The sequence below is a fragment of the Maniola hyperantus genome, chromosome 6 (assembly GCF_902806685.2).
Source record: "Maniola hyperantus chromosome 6, iAphHyp1.2, whole genome shotgun sequence".
Lineage (NCBI taxonomy): Eukaryota > Metazoa > Arthropoda > Insecta > Lepidoptera > Nymphalidae > Maniola > Maniola hyperantus.
The window spans coordinates 11189920-11202902 of record NC_048541.1 but is presented as its reverse complement, the minus strand read 5'-3'; the positions used below and the strand labels follow the sequence as shown (position 1 = coordinate 11202902).

General features: G+C 40.4%; 3 protein-coding genes across 10 annotated transcripts in view; 1 reads left to right on the top strand and 2 right to left on the bottom strand.

Annotated features, from left to right (window-relative positions):
* Positions 1-5086, top strand: part of LOC117982812 (liprin-beta-1-like) — a 22349-nt gene extending 17263 nt beyond the window's left edge. For 5 of the 6 annotated variants that reach the window (XM_034969236.2, XM_034969234.2, XM_034969235.2 and 2 more), the window contains exon 13: positions 472-5086. In XM_034969236.2, the coding sequence (XP_034825127.1) occupies positions 472-549 (78 nt within the window). In that variant the 3' untranslated portion in view covers positions 550-5086. The remainder of the gene's footprint in view (positions 1-471) is intronic. The other variant, XR_011236838.1, reaches the window with a different exon arrangement.
* Positions 4996-10692, bottom strand: LOC117982820 (testis-specific serine/threonine-protein kinase 6-like). Of its 2 annotated transcripts, XM_069499122.1 has the most exons (6): positions 10676-10692; positions 9451-9593; positions 7199-7807; positions 6303-6462; positions 5640-5771; positions 4996-5173 (listed from the first exon to the last, which is right to left on the bottom strand). In XM_069499122.1, exons 3-6 carry the CDS (start codon positions 7787-7789, stop codon positions 5100-5102), a joined length of 957 nt encoding a protein of 318 aa, XP_069355223.1. In that variant the 5' UTR covers positions 7790-7807; positions 9451-9593; positions 10676-10692; the 3' UTR covers positions 4996-5099. The 2 variants fall into 2 exon arrangements, with proteins under 2 accessions (XP_069355223.1, XP_034825137.1); XM_034969246.2 differs by lacking the exons at positions 9451-9593; positions 10676-10692 and adding an exon at positions 8024-9428.
* On the bottom strand, positions 10496-12983 carry LOC117982821 (testis-specific serine/threonine-protein kinase 3-like). 2 transcript variants are annotated; one of them, XR_011236840.1, is made up of 6 exons: positions 12425-12983; positions 11581-12352; positions 11380-11507; positions 10875-10957; positions 10696-10800; positions 10595-10623 (listed from the first exon to the last, which is right to left on the bottom strand). XR_011236840.1 is itself a non-coding variant. In XM_069499123.1 (5 exons), the coding sequence occupies exons 1-4, from the start codon at positions 12530-12532 to the stop codon at positions 10898-10900; spliced, it is 1068 nt and encodes a 355-aa protein (XP_069355224.1). In that variant the 5' UTR covers positions 12533-12983; the 3' UTR covers positions 10496-10623; positions 10875-10897. The 2 variants fall into 2 exon arrangements, 1 of the variants encoding a protein (XP_069355224.1); XM_069499123.1 differs by lacking the exon at positions 10696-10800 and having other exon boundaries at positions 10496-10623.

The following is a 12983-nucleotide window of genomic DNA, read 5'->3' as shown; positions in this document are numbered from 1 at the left end:
GCTATGTGTACGTTCTTATCATTATGTTTTAATAACGTTAACACTTACTTGATATAGCTGAAATAGTTTTGATATATTTTGAATAATATAATGAATTTTTACCTATTTCACGCTGGCGAAATTGTGGCTAATTCGTTGTACATAAACTCTAATAAAATGATGGGTACGGTGTATTGCTATCACTTTCAGAATACTCCGTGCGGAGAAGGAAAGTAATAGATGTAGACCATTCGGTTTAGAGGTTATGTATAACAGAATTGACCACTTTTAAAAAGTGTCTATACTGCCGCAAGCCATTGATCGCTAGTAAAAGCTCACTCACTCACTGTTAATGCTGTCTTAAACTTCGTTTACAGCAAGAATATCAGCAAAATTGCGATTTTAGTAAGTTATAACAACATACACATAGCGCCGTTTCCACAAATTACCTAATTAAATACGAGAGTTATAGATAAGGTTTGTAATCAACAGATGATGAAAGTAAAATCAGCAACAGCGGGCGTCGCGTCGGCTGTCTGTCCCCCGCGTGACGACGCGCGAACGCACTAGTGCATCCACCCGTTACATTTATACTAATACAGAACAACAAGGCTTTATACTAGTCTAGACTGCCATCTAGCTCTGTGAGCCTAGAGGCGGCCCTAGGCTTGCCCTGTGAGCGAATAGCAGCTATGGTCCTAGCAGACTTTAGTCGAGTAGGGCTTTTGCACAGAATATTTCGCACGCAGGCGACTCTGTGTCACCAACGTGGATCAATAGAAATGTGAAATGCATTTCTTTTTGGCGAACAGAAACGTATAGTACGCGACAGGTCGAGATGGCAATCGGGGACGTAACGCCCCGCACGCCTGCACAGCCCCCGCGCTAACCCGGTGCGGGCAAGCGCGGGTGGACGTGCGGTGTGTGCGGGGCGTCCCTCCGCCTCATACCCCGATTGCCATCTCAACCTGTCGCGGACATTACTTGTCCACGAACTTTTTACAGGACGGTGAAAAAACTACGACTACAACAGCATTTTTAGATTCTTAAGATTGGACTGATCCTGATTTTGTTGGAAACGCCTTTTTTGAGGCAATTATCTGATTTCGAGTCCGTTGTCATATAAAATCGACGTAACTGGATCAACATTAAAAGGCGATAGTCTGGTTCTGTTCGCCAGCTCGACGTTTAGGGCCATAGCAGACACGATGCTTTTAGTATCAGCGATCGGCGATTTTGTGACTGCATCGATGCTGCATCGTGTTTTGGCGACTTGCTGCTTTCGATCGCTGTATTGGAATCGTGTGTTTTAACATTCGTACGCGACTTCGAGCTCCTGAAAATCGACTTGATCGCTGCAACTGGAAATTATGTGTGTGGAATGGAGCGTTCAAACACGGCATCGAGTTTCCGAAAAACAACTAAATCGCCGATCGCCGGTGTTGAAAGAATCGTGTTTGCTGTGGCCCTAATATCGTTTCTATAGTATGTCATAGTAATAGGTATCATTTTTGAAAACTATACAAATGGGTACTAGGGTAAACACAACAATATTTGTGTTCGCAGTCGTTTAAGTTGCGCTTTAACTGCGCGTGAAAGTCATTGTGTACAAATGCTCGCCGAACAAGGTGAATCGATATGTGTTATCCGCCATCGAGTGGACCAATAATGTAAACACTTTATATACCTAACTAACTTTATATATTCAGGTCATGGCCAGTACTTATTTTGTGCGTCCTAAGTTTTCAAAGGAATCTGCCTAAGTATAGTATCTAAAAATGTGTATCCTGAATCTAATTGGTGTGGACGTAGCTTAAGAATACTGAGCCACGACAAAGCGAATTTAGCAAAACGCTCGGTCATCAAAATCAAAACTATGTACCTTGGACTATAATACATAATTATTAGGTCATGTATTTTGTAAAGTGCTAATTTTTATCTTTATTTTACAATTTTATATCTATAGTCATACTTCGATTGTATAGTAATAAAAATTAAAAAACCATTTGTGACTAACGTTCATTTTTAACGTGAAATGTTAATCTGTAAAGCAAAGTGCTTTCTCTTCAGTTTTTTTTAGCAAGTTTAATTGGTGTCGCAATATTGGTGCTACACTTTTCCTGTATTTATGTGTGATATTAAAAGTTCAAGGGTGTCTAAAATTTGGAACAAACCTTGCGGATGACTAAATAGTCAAGTGGCATCTCCCACGGCGACTTTTTGCAGCGATACAGACGCAAAACGGTCGCAATACAATAGTGATGCGACACTGGCCCGAGTATAAATCGTCCTGTAAGTCCTAACACCACGTAAGTCAAAATGAGCAAATTTTACTGGAGAGCGGAAAAAAAATTGGTGTTTTTTCAGAGGTTTGGGTTGTTATTGATACATTGCGGTTGCTTTTTTTATATCTTTCGGACGTTTTCTTGTTCCTGCCTGGCCGAAACGTTTCACGATTCTCTAGGGAATGGCTTCGAAATGTTAAAACTGCCAAAAATAACTTACGTGGTGTTAGAACTTAGCGGCGAAATACAAATGCGACTACTGACAAAATGTGTCGATACCGCTACAAAAGTCGTCGAAGATAGGTCCTTTTGTTAAGTACTCGTATGTATCAATAATAATCTGATTGATTGGTTAAGTAGACAGGAATCCTTAGCTGATTAATATTTCGCTGTAAAGAGATTTTAGCAATTATTTTATTTTTGCATAGACAAACTATTTATTCCTGCTGATGTATTTCACAGCTACATTTTATCTTCCCGATTTCTGTTTCAGAATCTGTTTTTAAATTCCAATAACTAGTACTTTAGTAGGTACTAGGTATTGGACTAGATGATATGATAAATCGATACTAGATTCTCTCGTTCGTTAAAGAATGGTCAGAGTCTTAACTGCCAAAAATCATGTGAGCATTGAACATTATAGGTAGGTTAAGAAAGAAATGTATTTAAAAACTATTTAAATTATAAACTAATTTATTGAAAACGAACTTATGATATTTTCAGCATATATTACAAAGAAATACCAGTTACAATTTCGCAGTTTTTAAATAAGACATTCCAATGTTTTTAGAAGGTTTAAACACTTCTGTAAAGAGCTTCCGAGACGGTCAAGCGGCTTGACGTCAAGCACGTAGATTTTTGCGTGAGTCTAGCATTTTGACCGTTTACAAAGTTTTCTTGATGCTTGAGTCTAGCATTTACGTGCTTGATGCAATTTTATATTTTTGCTTGACGCAACGTTCGGACAGTGTTTGAGATATGAGAAAAGTGCAGTTTGTTTGATCAAGCTGCTCGACGGGTGCATCGAGCAAAACAAATCTACGTGCTCGTGACGTGACGTCAAACCGCTTGACCGTCTCGGAAGCTCTTAAGGAAATGAGAATGTATAAGCAACATCATACTTACATCCATCTGGAATCGATATTTTAAGGATTTCATAGGATCATAGGTAAATGTGGCAAAGCATTGCGCAAAGCAATGTTAAAATATGAGGGAACAGTTTTTATACAAATTATCTGATATAGATGATACCAGCGACCTAACCGCGTGAATTTTTAGAATCCCGTGGGATTAACTTTTGTATTTCCGAAAAAAGTATTCATATCCGTTTCCGGGAGGCTGTCTCCGTGCCAAATTTCGTCAAAATCGGTCAAGCCGAGAAAAGGTAGTAGACACACACTTTCGCATTAATAATATTAGTATGGATTGTCATTTAGTATAATATCGAAGGTTTATATCATTAAAAATTACGATCAATCAAATAATAATTAGACTTTGTTTAATAAATAATCATCACAATGATTATTATTTTAAAAAATGATTAGTAATTTAAAAATGACTGAGATATGACAATATTAAACTGGTCTCATTTCTAATTGCTGCTATTTTAGAATAAAATACATATTTGTATTATGTAATAACATTAAGGTTTGTTACTGTAGCTCAGTGATAGGGTAGTTACATTCTATATGTTGAGTTTTCTAAGAGTTTTCATTGTTAGTATTATTATTATAAATGTAGCTATGTATAAATGAATCACTTGAAATTATATCATGGAAATAATATATATCGCATAGAAGTATTCTGGTTATTTCTTACTCAACTCTTGTCGCACAATATTTAGTATTAAAAAATACAGCATTTATTTAGCTAGTTTCGAGGGTTCTCTACGAAAGAAAGTTGTACGAGAAAATGTATATAATTTTTTTTTAAATTTCTAACGGCAATTAACAAAGAATCGTGTAATTTCGTTGCAAATGTTAAAAAGCTTATGTTTTACAGAGAAATTGGTGGCAAATTCATAATTTTGTTTTTCATAAATAATTATTTCGATTGATTTTTAAATAACACAATCCTGGTTCCTACCGAACTGTGCCAAATCTTATATGAATGTTGTAACGTTTACGGTTGAAAAGAGTATTTCGAGCTGCATTAACGTTGAATCTCTTGAAATGTAGAATTTTTTGTATCTAGTAATTAAACCCGAACTACTGAAGTGCTTTAGAACGTGTCTCGAGGTTCGATTTTGAATGCGCTCCAAATATGATTTGATTTTAATAAATGGACCCTTGTCTTCCATAGTTTTGTAACGTTAAAGGCACGCTTACACGGGCAATTGAAATACTGCAATACCGAGCAATTCCTGAAAATTTCAACAATGTTAAGCGAAATAATTGCTCCACTTAGTGCTACAGCGGGATTATTCGCTAAAGCAGTGTCTGACACTGAATGATAGACACCAAGCTCATTTGACATTGGTTGGTTCTACATTGCTGCTTCACTGAGTTATATTAAAATAATTTTCGTAGAAAAACTTCAATGGATTAAAAATAAATGTGAAATGAGCTCGGTGGTTATCATTCAGTGTTAAGAAACTGATGGTCGATCCATACGTCTTACCGAGCAAAAATTGCTTAAAAATTGTCCATGCAAGCGCACCATAAGAATAGCAAGTATTAACCGACAGGTGAGTTATATCATCGTCAGCTATGTATACCAGTAAAACAACGGCTCGTTTATACAATAATATAATAAATAATTTTTACAATAACTTAAATAAATGTGAAGTGTAAAAGTTAATAAACACTGGATGAATGAATCAATACTTGTTTTTCTTTATTCCTTATCTTCGAACAGATGATGTGATTTTGCAAAATTTGAGTCTGTTTGTTTTAATACTTTGAGGCCCTCTGGAAATAATTAAACAAAGTGTGTTCAAACAAATTGCTAAACGAGCGGCGATAGCCTATAGGCGGTTATAACTGCGTTGGCCTCCTGACCTGTAGCTTTTTGGAGTTGTGCGTTGTAAGCAATTAAACACCACTTGATTTAACGGTGAAGGAAAACTGCCTGTCTGAGAGTTGTCTATAATGTTCTCAAAGGTGTGTGAAGTCTGCCATTCCACACTGGGCCAGCGTGGCAGACCGTGGCCTAAACCGCTTGTGCACTATAATTCCGGACCGAATTCATTGTTGTCGCTATGCTTCTAGTTCTGCTACGAATCTTGTCATTTCTACCTCTTACGGTTACTCTTACCTCTACCTATTACGGTTCATGAGATATAGCCCGCTGACAGACGAACGGCCAGTAGTGGTTGGCTTAGTAATAGAGTCCCGTTGGTGCCCGAAGAGTTATGTTTGTAAATTAACTACAAACCTTTCCCTCTTCCTTTGCGTCTTAACTCAGCAAGTCTTTCCGCTTCACTTTCTTCCTCGATATGTTCCTTCTCTCTTCGCTGCGACTCTTCCTGGGCTTGTTTCAGCAATGATTCTTCCAGAAATGTTAGTTCTGTAGGATTTAAATTATAAGTATTAAATTAGTGTACAGTAGTCGGCAGGAAATATTGTAAAAAGAAATAGCTTTGTTTCATGGATCGTTGTCTCTGTCGTTGAAACCGACAAAACGTCACATAGGTATGAGTGACAGAGACAACGCTCTATGAAGCCGAAATCTCGTTCTAAAGGTCGATGTCCAATATTTCTTGCCGGCTACTGTACAAATTACATAGCAACTGAGCTACGAAATAGGTTGGCTGTACTCTATCCACGGTGAGAAGTTAGTAATTAGTATAGTAAGGGTCTCTCTGTTACGTACCTAATCGAAATTCCATTCGAAAACATAATATCTGTTCGTTTGTGACTGGTTGGCCACTCAAAATTGTTAACGTCCACTGATTTTTTGTCTTTGTCATTTGTATGGGATTACGTAACAGAGAGAGTCCTAGAAGTACTAACTTCTCTCCGTGGATGGAGTAAGTATAGTAGTAGGCTGTACCTCTAGTCCCAGAATTCGAATGCAATGATAAATAATGTGACTCACTGGTGAGTCTGTGGTCCATAGCTATCCAGGGTCCGTTGAAGACGACGGCGGCGGCGGGGCGCGCCTTGGGCTCGGGATCCATGAGCTGCGTCACCTGCTGCTTGCACTCCGTCGACAGCTGGTTCACTACGCTGGTGCGGAACCGCCACTTGCGCATCACCTGTACAGTGTGCTAATGTATCATGTAAGAAGAAGGTGCCTCCAGTGAGCTGGGAAGGTTACAACGAGGCCGCTTATTAAGGTATTTTTTTATGAACGCAGCGCTTAATGTGATCTTGATGAAACGCAGCGTGCTTGGCACACGCTTCGAATATAACTCACGTCCGTGACAGGTTGAGAATTGAGATGCGAACCGGTGTATGAGGGGGGGGGGGGGGGGGGCACAGCCGCACGTCAATCGCGCTCGCGTGCTGTGCGGGGGTTTTCTCCCCGTGTGCGATTCCGAGCTGTCGCATGCTATAACTAGTCCCTAAAAGACGAGTCGGGAATTGTGTCATTGTCTGGCTGCCGCTATAGAGCTTGGCCAAAGAATCGCGGGACGCCGAAGGCAATTTACTGGCAAAGCAATGGCGAATTTTAGGGTAAAAGATGCGACATTCACTCGTGCCTTAAAAGTACCTACCTACTCAAGTTACAGGTACCTACGTAGTTCGAAACATGGACCCCCGAAATAGCGTTCCAGTTCGAGTCGCAACTCGTATCAGATGCGTTTCTCGTTGTTCTTAAATATATCCATGTTTATAAATAGGTTTAGAGAAAGGCTCAGCTGTTTTTAAATCCATGTTTTAAACACACGGGACATTGGACCTAATATTATTTGACATCTACTGTAGTTACTTGCAGACAGCGTGGCCCTGCTGTCTACCTATCTAACAAAATCTTTAGTCACCATTCACCTGTTTCTCGTATAGTTTCTTTACAGACGTCTCGTTGAAAGGCAGCGCCTTGTTGAGCATCGTGTACATAATGATGCCGATGGACCACATGTCGGCCAGCTTGGGCAGGTAGGGCACGCCCTTCAGCACCTCGGGCGCGGCGTACGACAGCGAGCCGCAGTACGTCTCGCTCAACACGTCGCGATCTCTCTGACGGACGTTCCGCGAAAACCCAAAATCTGTTATCTTCACGTTATAATTCGCCGTTATGAGGACATTTTCACATTTTAAATCTCTGTGGGCCACATTCATAGTGTGTATGTAATGCATCCCGGATAAAATCTGGCGCATCCACAGTCTACTCTGGTTTTCGGGTATTGCACCGTTTTTGGACAAAAAGTCCAGTAAATCTCCGTTCTCAGCGAAACGAAGGAAAATAAAGTATTTAGCGCGGCGTTGGAATATGTTTGAAACGTGCACGATGTGAGGATGGTTGATGCGAATCAAAATGTCCAATTCTCGCGGCAGGAATTTAGTTAAATAGTCTCGCGGGGCCTGCGCGGTGTCTATCACTTTGCAGGCCATTACTGTGTGTCGAGTCTCGTCGACCATGTGAGTAGCTTTGTATACCTGCGAAGACAAACTTACATGTGGTGCATGTCACTCATGGTGCAAACAACTACCTACTGTGTTGTTTCGTGCTTGCTGTCAGTCTTTTTAGTTCATTAGCATTTTTATTTAGTTTAGTATTTTAATTTTATTGAACCACCAACAGAATCATATAAAAAAATTACATTAGGTATTAAAATCCTAGGTCCTACTCTTGGTTATCAGTTACCTACTTACTTTTGCATAAGAGCCCTCTCCAACAATTTTATCCAAAGTGAACCCTCTCTCTTCCAAAACTGCGAAATCCGAATGTGTGATACTTAGATCTAATTTTTCGGTAGTTGCGCCCATTGGTGACACATGCGCTTGTTGCGCATAATTTATTTAATTTTTACTTTCGCCGGTAACATGGTGGTAGAGTAATTTGTGGCGGATAATTCAGACTTATTGCCAAATATTCATTATATAGAAATTGTGAACCATTTTTGGAAATTGCTTTTATTTCGTTATTTCGTTAAAATTTGACAAAATTGATATTAATTATTTGACAGATAATATGGCAAAAACTTTAAAAAAATATTAATAGAATCTATAGTTTTTATATATAGGTAGGTTGATGCAATCTATGTAAATGTTAATTTGATAACAGCTGTTTTGCAATTGCAAGAGATGCAAGATAGATTTGAACCCAAAATCTCTTATCGTAAGCTAAAGTTACACGATAAGGCCAAACGTGCGTTTGAGTGCACAGCACACGCTGGACTCATGCGTCGAGTGGTCGATCCAGCGCACCGCACTTGTTACTCAAGTCGGGCCCGACCTCTCGCTGCCCGCTGTCGTTCACGCCATGGTGAGAAGCGAAGGGTCTTGGAACGCCGTCGTCTCTTTCTGCGAGGAGGTGATGACCCAGGAGGCGGCGGAGTGACAGCGGGAACCCAACGCAAACGCGGACCGTCTCCGTCGCCGAAGGACGGGGCGCAGGCGCACGATCGCCGCCTGCCGCCTTAGCGAGAGCTCCGGGCGACCTATCAGCCGTCGGCTGTCGCTCGTTGAGACCCAGGGTCGGGAGACGCACTGGTGCTCCTCGGACGTGCAGTGACCTGACGTAAAGGTGGAGGGTCCGCCTCGGTGGATGTCGCTGGCTGGGCGCGGTAGAAATGCTTCGGTGTTCCCGTGACCCAGTCGCCAGCGTAGCGCAGGAGCGCCGTTGGGTTTTAGTGGGTGTTCCGATCGCCTCTCGGCTGGCGAGTTCTGAGATTTTAGTCCTTATTTTAAAGGTGAACTGTATACTTTTGACATGACAGTTGGCCCATAGAGTTAAAATGGCGCTGAAGAGTCAAATATTAAGCTATGGTAACGTAAAATCATAAAAAATAGGGCACTAATAGGGCTACCTCCATCAATTAATATATTAATATTTGACGCCTACCAGTGACGTCGATGCCTCGACGTTTTGTTAGAAGTTTCTTAACTGTCGTGAACTTTGCCAGCGACGAGCATGCTAGAGAACATCTTATTAGATAAGGGCGACATTTATTTAAGCGCGGGAAAGTTTTTGGACAAGGGGGCAGAGCTTAGCCGCTTGGTTTCGCGGCATCTAAATACAGAGTGAAAACAAAATATTTTTCGTATTTTTCTAGTGTCATAATATTTCAAATACTTACCGAGAAGACGAGGCGACCTTGCTAGTGTTGTATCTCGTATGAAGACGATTCTTGGGTAGGTTCCGATATTTCCAATTTACTTTTCAATTGCTTTTTCTCTTCATGAGCCTTATTAAAGGCTGCAACTTCTTGAGGAGTCCATTCTGAAATAGTCTGATTTTCTAATCAATCTGTCTTGACCATTATAAAATAGTAATAGCAGTTTGCCTGTTCATTTTATTCGTATCACGCAGTTCAAAGAATCGAACTATACTGTCCCAATTTAAATTTAAATCGTCTAATAGAAACCTAGATAAACCTAAATCAGAATATCACGCGAGCGAAGCCGTAGTCAAATGCTAGTTCCAAATCATTTATTTTTTCACTGAAATCAGCGTCAATCTAAGATAACTAACCAAGTAACCTAGAATCCATGGCGATCCACTCGCTGTTAATTATACTTTCTATGTTTAATCTACGTTGATAATGCGGCTCCAACATTCGCGCCACGAGTTTTCTGCAGTTCGCGGATAAAGAGTCCATGTAGCGGGAGCGAAACTTCCAATTTTTATTCATCTGTGCATGATACAACTGTTTAATGTGTTTATCCTCAAACGGCATAGCTCTGTTCAACATAACGTATACCACAATACCAAGGGACCAAACGTCTGTGGGCTTCGGAAAGTACGGGGATCCTTGTAAAATCTCCGGGGCGGTATAGGATAGGGAACCGCAAAAAGTTTCGCTGGGAATGTCTTTCATTGTTTTATCGACGCACATGCGGGCGAAACCAAAGTCTGTTAGCTTAGCGTTTTGATTGGCCGTCAAAAGCACGTTCTCACACTTGATGTCTCTGTGTGCGATATCCAATTCGTGCATGTATTGTAAGGCGAGCGCGAGTTGCCGCGTCCAAATCCTCGCCTGGTCCTCGTGGACTGCCCCTTTTTGTAAAATATGCTCCAGTAAATCTCCATGTTCCATATACCTCATGAATATAAAATATTTGTTTCTCCTCTGAAATATACTATGAGTGTGCACTAAATGCGGGTGATTCAATTTTACCAACATGTCTATCTCCCTCGGAAGGAACTTCTTCACGAAATCTTTCGGTGCCGTATTTGTGTCTATAACTTTGCAGGCGAGTAGTGATAACTTATCGTTCTTATTGGCATTTCTGTATTCCGCGAGATAAACCTGTGGAAACGTCACGCAGTATTTATTTGTATGTCATAGATTAAATACCTACCTAGAATAGGAATAAGATACCTTGGCGTAAGATCCTTCGTTCACTTTTTTAATCATTTTATAACCTCGAGAAGCAAGTGTCAATTGTTCAGAGCCAGTTAACTTCAAATCATCTTCAATAGTAAGCTGTATCATGAAAGCATTATAAATTACATGAAAACGTACTAGATTTCGAATTACAATATCGAAGAATACCTGACCTTTTTTCTTGCCTCCATTTAGTCTAATCTGATCTCCTTTGCTTTGCAGTAATATTTGCCAAAGATTTTATCATTTCACTAACCTGCACACACATCGATTACAGTCATATTAGGTAGGTATGTACGTTAAATAGCCGAGATTAACACTTTATCCATCCATACTAATATTATAAATGCGAAAGTGTCTGTCTGCTAGCTTTTCACGGCCCAACAGTTTAATCGATTTTGATGGAATTTGGTACAGAGTTAGCTTACATCCCGGGGAAGGACATAGGCTACTTTTTATTCCGGAAAATGAAAGAGTTCCCACGGGAATTTCAAAGGCTTATCGGTTTAACCGATTTATATGAAATTTAATACAGAGATACAGCTTGCATCTCGGAAATTGACATAGGCAACTTTTATTCCGGAAAATGAAAGTTCCCACGGGATTTTTAAAAAACTTAAGTCGACGCAGACGAAGTCGCGGGCATCATCTAGTAAATAATAAATTAAATATCAGTACCCTACTGTCCTTGTGATTCCGCTCTAAAATGTCGCCTTGCCTGTTCGGTGGACTTTTATGAGCGTCAGACAATCTCTGTCGTTCCTCTCTAGCTCTTTGAAGCGCCGCTGCTTCTACTGCGTTTAATGCTACAAGTAGAAATAGAGTTATGCTTATGACCGAGGCGACAACATATTTAGTGACAGAGAAGCTAAAGTTTACTTGTGAGACGGCTGTCCATAGCAATCCAATCCGAGCTGAGAACTTGTGCAGCCGAATGTCTCAAACCCGGGTCAGGCTCGAGTAAATGTTTAACTACCGATTTGCACTCTAAAGATATAACACTCGCTACTTTGGATCTGAATCTGTATTTCTTTCCCATCTGCTGCTCGTATAGCTTCCGCATTCGCGTGTCATCGAACGGCATAGACTTATTCAGCATCACAAACAGCACTACGCCTAAGGACCACAGATCCGTCGGTTTGGGCAGATACGGCTTGCCTCGAAGTATCTCTGGAGCCGCGTAAGACATGGACCCGCAGTACGTGTCGCTCAACACCGGCTGATCTTCCTCGTCCACGCAAAACCTCGAGAATCCAAAGTCCGATAACTTCACGTTAAAGTTTGCGGTTAATAAAACGTTCTCGCATTTAATATCTCGATGTGAGATTTCCAGTTCGTGAAGATATTGCAAGCCCAGTGCTAACTGACGTAGCCAGACTCTCGATTGGTTTTCGGAAACGCAACCGTTTTTTAGGATGTATCCCAAAAGATCGCCGTTTTCGCCGTGCCGCATAAAAATGTAATACTTTGTTTTTCTCTGAAATATACTGTGCACGTGGATCAAGTGGGGGTGGTTGAGTCTGATGAGGACGTCTATTTCGCGTGGTAAAAATTTTATCACAAAATCATTTGGAGCTTTTGATGTTTCGATAACTTTGCAAGCGAGTGTAACTTTACTGTCGTCTCTGCCCGTGAATTCAGTGAGGTACACCTGTAGATCAAAATAATGAGTAAGCTTTGGATGTTACCTCGAAACTAACTTCTAATTCATTAAGCGTTTTACCTTAGCATAAGCTCCTTCGCCAACGAATTTGGTTAATTTATATCCTTTAGCAGACAACGTGTTTTCTTCTGATTCAGTAGTTTTCAGTTCGGTCATGATAACACGCATCAAAACGGAAGCTGAAACATCCTGCGTCGTAAGCCCCACTTTCCGAAACTACTCCGTGGTCGGCAAGTGGGTTAGCGCAAAAAGGTGAGGGCATTTTTATTTTTTGGTGTTTTTATTTTACATAGTTTGAAATTTAGCGTAACATTTTGTCACTTATGACAGTAATCTATGGTAAAGAGTTTTCAATGTGACAGCAACTGATTTTTCTTTCAATCTTCTAGCGGTCTGAATTAAAAACTCTTAGGAAACGTTTGCATTGCTTGCATTGTCTTAGTCTATGGACAAACTTCCAAACATTGATCCTTTTAAAGTTTCCAAAACAAAAGAAAAACTATGCCTAAGCTCCTAAGAAGCTCCTAAGTTCTTCCGGGGTGCCAGGTTGTTCACTAGTTCACTAGTGTGCTCCATTCTAAATTTTTTGTGAAGAGGTTAAAAAACCACTACATGTTTG